Genomic DNA, 8,252 nt, shown 5'->3' with positions numbered 1-8,252 from the left:
AATACCAGTTCTGAGGAACATATAAGAGATTACAGTACAGTTATTGATGCTGACATACAAATGACGTTCTTTCCTTCCCCACCGTCCTGTAGAATGTAAGCTAACAAGGGCAGGGTCCTCTCTCGTCTGTATCAGTCTGTAATTGTTAGTTTGTTTACTGTAAGTAATATCTGTAATTTGTATGTAACCTCTTCTCATGTACAGCACCATGGATGCTATATAAATAAAAAAAATGATAATAATAATAATAATGGAATCATTCACTTTTCCCATCTTTCCATTTCACCCAGACCAACACGATAACTTCTCTGACCACGATTTGTCTGCAGAGATTATAACAAAGACACATTTGACTCCTCACATTTCAGGCACTGTCCACATCTATTCCCTACCTGCTCATCCTACTGATACCCCAATGCTGAGCCTCTGCTGTCGTGTGTGTATACTACACCTGCCGAGTGGTACTGTGTGCAATCTAGATGGTAAAACAAACCTATAGAATATATTGATGCTCTTTGCAAGTACCCTAGAAAACAGAGCCCACATTGTACCCTCTTAGAAAGTAATAATGCCCTCTGTGTGCCCCTTTGACATTCACAATAACCAGAGTGCCCTTGTAACAATAAGTGCTCTGTCCACTTAACATTTAATAATGTCCAAAGTCTCCCCCTGTACAGCTTCCCTCTACACAACATAATGCCCCTCAAAGTATACTGACCCCCAAACTGTATGATGACCCCCACACTGTACAAAGACCCCACATGAGCTTCCACATTGTATGATGGCCCCCTAACTGTAATCCCCACACTGTATGATGGCCCTCTCACTGTATGATGCCCCCTAAATAGCTTCCATATAGTATAATGCACCCCATAGTTTTCTATATAGTACAATGCACTCCTCATAGGCCTTTATATAGTATACTGCTCTCCCCATAGGCTTCCATACAGTATAATGCACTCCCCATAGGTCTCCATATAGTAAAATGCACTACCCATAGGCCTCCATATAGTATAATAAACTCCTCATAAGGCTCCATATAGCATAATGCACTCCCCATAGGCCTTCATATAGTATAATGCACTCCTCATAGGCCTCCATATAGTATAATGCACTCTTCATATTATTCTATATAGTATAATGACCTTCCCATAGGCCTCTATATAGCATAATGCACTCCCCATGGGCCTCCATACAGTATAATGCATTTCCCGTAGGCCTCCATATAGTATAATGCACTCCCCATAGATCTCCATATAGCATAATGCATTCCCCATAGGCCTTCATATAGCATAATGCACTCCCCATATGCCTCCATAAAGTATAGTGCACTGCACACAGGTCTCCATACAGTATAATGCACTCCCCATTGGCTTCCATACCATATAATGCACTCCCTATAGGCCTCCATGCCTCCATACAGTATCATGCACACCTATAGGCCTCCATACAGTATAATGCACTCCCCAATTTCCGAGGTTGGCCATTTCACTCATGTCTCAGTGCGTTTTATTAGGTCTAATTTCAATTCTAAAAACAAAAGACCTGTTTAGAAGAGAGATTGTTCACTACTTGAGATGCATTGGCGAGACCTTATGAAAACCAAAAGTATTGCGCATTTGTCCACGTTGCGCATTTGTCCACGTTCGTTGGTTCTGCTGGGGCTTGCGTCTTAACCCACCCCTGGCAAAACAGGACTCAGGCGTATGCGCCAAATGGGCTATAGACTATAATAGTGCCAAAGTATGCTCTGGTGTGCATCATTTTTGGGAGGTATACACCTACTGGAGGCAGACACCGAGCCGTAGTAGATTGTTTAAATATATGAGCATACAATAAAATTAGGGCATCTTAAAGGGAACCTGTCACCCCCAAAATCGAAGGTGAGCTAAGCCCACGGGCATAAGGGGCTTATCTACAGCATTCTTTAATGCTGTAGATAAGCCCCTGATGTATCCTGAAAGATGAGAAAAAGAGGTTAGATTATACTCACCCAGGAGCGGTCCCGCTGCGGTCTGGTCCGATGGACGTCGCGGTCCGGTGCGCGGCCTCCCATCTTCTTATGATGACATCCTCTTTTTGTATTCACGCTGTGGCTCTGGCACAGGTGTACTTTGTCTGCCCTGTTGAGGCATAGGGTAAATACAGTAAAGTACAACACTTGTATGCAGTAATTGTGACAGACAACCCACTTAGGCTAGTTTCACACTAGCGTCGGGAACAACCCGTCGCTGCGCGTCGGGCCGACGTTCCCGACGCTAGTGTGTTCTCCGCCGCACAACGGGGGCAGCGGATGCATATTTCCCACGCATCCGCTGCCCCATTGTGATGTGCGGGGAAGTGCGGGGAGGTGGGGGCGGAGTTCCGACTGCGCATGCGCGGTCGGAAAAAGCGGACCGTCGGGAGCAAAAAACGTTACATGTAACGTTTTTTTCTCCCGACGGACCGCTACCATACGCCCAAACGCCGCCAAACGCATTCACCGTTTTGAAATGCGTCGCAAATGCGTCGCAAATGCGTCGCTAATGTTACTCTATGACGAAACAACGTATCCAGCAAAAACTTTTGCTGGATGCGGCGTTTCGCAAAAACGACGCATTTGCGACGTATTGCAGTTAACGCTAGTGTGAAACTAGCCTTAAATAAAAATGGAAACTAAAATTCAGTCTGAAGTCTGCTCATTAGACCAGTCTACCTCTGTACCCTTAGATATTTTTTTCTGGTATTAAGGGAGCATGTAACCTGTTATAAACACATGAAATAAATTACCATTATAAAAATGCAAAAAAATAATTACAAAATAGTCCCACATGTGCACAATAGAATGTGTAAATGAGATAGCCATACTGTCTCCTACCTTTCACAGAGAGGTGTGACTGTCCATTGTCCCCTTGGCATTAGCCTCACAAAGGCAACCTTATCATTTAGATAGTAGTCTGGCCAACAGTACAGGTGTTAGGGGAAACATAAACAAAAAGAAAAAAATCACTTTAGGTACCTTCACACTGAACAACTTAACAACGATAACGATAGCGATCCGTGACGTTGCAGCATCCTGGATAGCGATATCATTGTGTTTGACACGCAGCAGCGATCTGGATCCTGCTGTGATATCGCTGGTCGGAGCTAGAAGTCCAGAACTTTATTTTGTCGTCGGATCGGCGTGTATCGTTGTGTTTGACGGCAAAAGCAACGATGCCAGCAATGTTTTACAATGGTAACCAGGGTAAATATCGGGTTACTAAGCGCAGGGCCGCACTTAGTAACCCGATATTTACCCTGGTTACCATTGTAAAAGTAAAAAAAAAACAGTACATACTCACCTTCTGATGTCTGTCACGTCCCCCGGCGTCCGCGCTGCTGCTCAGAGCTTCCTGCACTGACTGTGTCAGTGCCGGCCGTAAAGCAAAGCACAGCGGTGACGTCACCGCTCTGCTTAGGGCCGGCGCTTACACAGTGCAGGGAAGCGGACGCCGGGGGACGCGACAGACACCGGAATGTGAGTATGTAGTGTTTTTTTTTTTTACATTTACGCTGGTAACCAGGGTATACATCGGGTTACTAAGCGCGGCCCTGCGCTTAGTAACCCAATGTTTACCCTGGTTACCCAGGGACTTCGGCATCGTTGGTCGCTGGAGAGCTGTCTGTGTGACAGCTCTCCAGCGACCACACAACGACGAAACAGCGACGCTGCAGCGATCGGCATCGTTGTCTATATCACTGCAGCGTCGCTAAAGGTACCTTCACACGAAACGACTTTACAACGAGAACGACAACGATCCGTGACGTTGCAGCGTCCTGGATAGCGATATCGTTGTTTGACACGCAGCAGCGATCTGGATCCTGCTGTGATATCGCTGGTCGTTGAATAAAGTTCAGAACTTTATTTGGTCGTCAGACCGGCGTGTATCGTCAGGTTTTACACCAAAAGCAACGATACCAGCGATGTTTTACGCTGGTAACCAGGGTAAATATCGGGTTACTAAGCGCAGGGCCATGCTTAGTAACCCGATGTTTACCCTGGTTACCAGCGTAAAAGTAAAAAAAACAAACAGTACATACTCACCTGCGCGTCCCCTGCCGTCCGCTTCCTGCTCTGACTGAGCGCCGGCCCTAAAGTGAAAGTAAAAGCACAGCGGTGACATCACCGCTCTGCTGTTAGGGCCGGCGCTCACACAGTACAGGAAGCGGATGCCGGGGGACGCGCAGGTGAGCATGTACTGTTTGTTATTTTTACTTTTACGCTGGTAACCAGGGTAAACATCGGGTTACTAAGCGCGGCCCTGCGCTTAGCAACCCGATGTTTACCCTGGTTACCCGGGGACCTCGGCATCGTTGGTCGCTGGAGAGCGGTCTGTGTGACAGCTCTCCAGCGACCAAACAGCGACGCTGCAGCGATCGGCATCGTTGTCGCTATCGCTGCAGCGTCGCTTCGTGTGAAGGTACCTTTAATGTGACGCTACCTTTAGAATTTAGGTCATCACTCAATGTAGAGGCTTCTCCTTAAACCCTTAAGGAGCAAACCACTTTGTATTGTATGTTAATGACTAAGCCTCATTTTTCAAATCTGATCAGTGTCACTTAATTAATAACTCTGGAATGCTTCTATATATCTTGGTGATTCTGTGAATCATTGTTTTTTTGTGACATATTGTAATTTATGTTAGCAATAAATTTAAGTTGATTCTTTTTTGTTTTATGAAAATATCTGAAATTTTACAAAAATGTAGAAATATTTGGGATTTTCAAACTTTCAAAGCTCATAGCCTTAAATTAGATAGTCATACCACACAAAATAGTTAATAAATAACATTTCCCACATGTCTACTTTATTTCAGCGTCATTTTTCAAATGTACTTTTCATTTGCTGCGATGTTAGAAGGGTTAAAATTTAGCAGCAATATTTCATTTTTTTGAGAAGCGAAACTGTTTTAAAAACTACACACCTCAAATTATTCTAAGTTGCTGCTAACCCTTCAGATGCTACACATGAACTAAGGCAAAGCGGAATAAAACAAAATAAAAAAATATATTTTTTTCCACTACAATATTGATTTAGCTACAATATTTCATAAGGATAACAACACTCAGAGGTGAAACTAAATGTGCCTTGGTGCATGCCTAAAACATGGGCATCATCAGATCACTGGTCAAAGTGTCTCCATCTCCCTCATTATAGGAAATGTTCCGTCGGGGATTCGTCATATTTCAGAAGCTTACACAAAGGTTTACACATAAACTCTCAATTAAAGGGAACCTGTCACCCCCAAAATTGAAGGTGAGCTAAGCCCACCGGCATCAGTGGCTTATCTACAGCATTCTGGAATGCTGTAGATAAGCCCCCGATGTATCCTGAAAGATGAGAAAAAGAGGTTAGATTATACTCACCCAGGGGCGGTCCCACTGCGGTCCGGTACGATAGGCGTCGTGGCCCAGTCCGGGGCCTCCCATCTTCTTACGATGACGTCCTCTTCTTGTATTCACGCTGCGGCTCCGGCATACTTTGTCTGCCCTGTTGAGGGCAGAGCAAAGTACTGCAGTGCGCAGGCGCTGGGCCTCTCTGACCTTTCCCGGAGCCTGCGCACTGCAGTACTTTGCTCTGCCCTCAGCAGGGCAAAGTACACCTGCGCTGGAGCCGCAGCGTGAGTACAAGAAGAGGGCGTCATCGTAAGATGGGAGGCCCCGGCCCCGGCGACGCCCATTCGGACCAGAACCGGACCGGGACCGCCCCTGGGTGAGTATAATCTAACCTCTTTTTCTCATCTTTCAGGTTACATCGGGGGATTATCTACTGCATTCCTGAATGCTGTAGATAAGCCCCTGATGCTGGTGGGCTTAGCTCACCCTCGATTTTGGGGGTGACAGGTTCCCTCTAAGTGCCTCCATCTGGCTCATTATAGGGAATGTTCCATTTGGGGTTTCATCTGAATCACATACTTCAGAAATTTACATGTAAACTCCAATGTAAGCGCTCAACATAGCGCACAGGATAAATGTGATCCAAGCCCAATTGTGATTTTTGGGAGACAGAATAAGCAAATCAACAGCAAGTGAAGAATTTTTATTTAAGCCATTTACTGTGCTGTCTAACTGATAAAACAGCTTTTTTTCTGCGAGTCAGTATGATCACAGCAATACCAGATTTATATTGTTCTGTGTTAGGTTTCGCTACTATCTCACACTAAAAAGTGCTTTTTCTTTTAAGTTTTTTTTTTAAACATATTCTGAGAGCTTGAATTTTTCCATTTTTCTGCAGACAGTCATGTGAGGGTTTGTATGATTAGTTGATCTTTTTATTAGTACCATTTTGGGGTGCATAACATTTTTTATCACTTTAATTCCGATTTTGGGAGGCAGAATGAACAAAAAACAACAATTCAGGAATTTTTTTCTTTTCTTTTTTTATAATGTTCACCGAATCCGCACAAAAACCGCGGTAAATCTGTGATAAATCAGCAGGAAAAAAACAGTGTTTTTGCCCTGCGGATTTATCAAATCTGCTGCGGAAAAATCCGCAGTGGACCATTCTATGTGTACACATACCCTTATAGAGCCGGTTGTTCTGGATGTGGCAATACCAAATATGTTTATTTTTATTTTTTACATAAATATGCACACTCAGCGTCATCCATGTTGCTGGGAAAAAAACGGACATATCTCTGTTTTGTACCGACACACGGTCCTTGTAAAAACATGGACATGTGCATAACGCCGTAGGTTATAATGGGTACATGTGGCATCAGTGAAAAAAAAGCAGAAACCACACGTCCATGCAACATCTGAACGAGGCCTAAATCTGGGTGACATCCGATAGCAGTTTGCCCCCCGTCCATATTCTGGGGTCTCAACATCTAGCTCACATACAACATGCATTGAGTTTAAGCAGATATTTTGTGGTGCCTTAGAGAATATATAAAAATTTAGAATGTGACTTATTTTTGTAAGATAAATCTAATAAAAAAATTAAATTCATGTGGAACTTTCTGGTGAGACTAAATAACGCGAGGCGCTGGCTCCACACAAGAATGAGGCTGTGGGGTCTTTTCTGTCACCAGTGTAGATGGTCATTGATGGTTAATCTCCATGGTTGTTGTCGCTGAGTATTTATTTACTATTGGGGGCAGGACAATCACAGCCTCGTCCACTTTACTGTCCCCAGACCCCACAGAGAGCCCACCCAGCCCATTCAGAGGCCGCATACCGAGACCGCACAGAGCTACCCACTGTCCGCACACAGCCGAGCACAGACGCGCCGCTCAGGCGGGAACCGCACACGTGACCTCAGGCATATCACTCCGCACCGACAGCGCGTTGTTGCCCGGCTACGTGAAGTCACCGGAGTACAGGGCTCAGCGGAACATGTCTGACTGGGAGGAAGAGTACGAGACCGGCAGTGCAGTGAGGGCGCAGAAAGCGCTACAGACCAAGTATTGGGCGCCACCGGCCACGAATGAAAGACGTGAGCCGGCATGGAAGAGGCCCGAGGCTCGTGGCAGGAGGAGAGAGGACGGCGGCGGTTATTCCCACCAACCTAACCGGCAGACTGCCCAGGGGGCAATGGAGTTCAGGAGACGGGAGACCAGCGACGACCCTGGAGCTAAACCCTTGTGTTTCCCCGTGGACGCCTCGATGGTCGGGAAGGTGATAGGTGAGCAGCACGGGTGGGCAGCAGGGTGGGCCATGGTCACCCCCAACCGTTCTCAGCCGAGGTCGCCACTGGCTGCACAGTGTGGGGGGTAACATGGCCTGGGTCAGAGCTCTGCTCCTCACATCCATGGTGTGAGCAGGGCCCAGTCCTGAGCCGCACAGCACACTATCTGCTCACCCTAATTATTATGGTGTAATATTTCCACAGGTGTGAACAGGGCCCAGTCCTGTGCTGCACAGCACACTATCAGCTTACCCTAATTATTATGGTGTAATGTTTCCACAGGTGTGAGCAGGACCCAGTCCTGTGCTGCACAGCACACTATCAGCTCACCCTAATAATTATGGTGTAATGTTTCCACAGGTGTGAACAGGGCCCAGTCCTGAGCCGCACAGCACACTATCTGCTCACCCTAATTATTATGGTGTAATATTTCCACAGGTGTGAACAGGGCCCAGTCCTGAGCCGCACAGCACACTATCAGCTTACCCTAATTATTATGGTGTAATGTTTCCACAGGTGTGAACAGGGCCCAGTCCTGAGCCGCACAGCACACTATCAGCTTACCCTAATTATTATGGTGTAATGTTTCCACAGGTGTGAA

The 8,252-nt window shown here is 46.0% G+C and overlaps 1 protein-coding gene across 3 annotated transcripts in view; it reads left to right on the top strand.

Annotated features, from left to right (window-relative positions):
* The first annotated feature begins 7,048 nt into the window (after positions 1–7,048).
* DDX43 (DEAD-box helicase 43) overlaps positions 7,049–8,252 on the top strand; it is an 84,595-nt gene continuing 83,391 nt past the window's right edge. Inside the window, exon 1 of one of the 3 annotated variants that reach the window (XM_077289894.1) lies at positions 7,049–7,648. In XM_077289894.1, the coding sequence (XP_077146009.1) occupies positions 7,084–7,648 (565 nt within the window). In that variant the 5' untranslated portion in view covers positions 7,049–7,083. The remainder of the gene's footprint in view (positions 7,649–8,252) is intronic. The other 2 variants (XM_077289896.1, XM_077289895.1) reach the window with 2 other exon arrangements.

The sequence above is a fragment of the Ranitomeya variabilis genome, chromosome 2, assembly GCF_051348905.1.
Source record: "Ranitomeya variabilis isolate aRanVar5 chromosome 2, aRanVar5.hap1, whole genome shotgun sequence".
Lineage (NCBI taxonomy): Eukaryota > Metazoa > Chordata > Amphibia > Anura > Dendrobatidae > Ranitomeya > Ranitomeya variabilis.
This window is presented reverse-complemented; position numbering and strand designations above follow the sequence as displayed.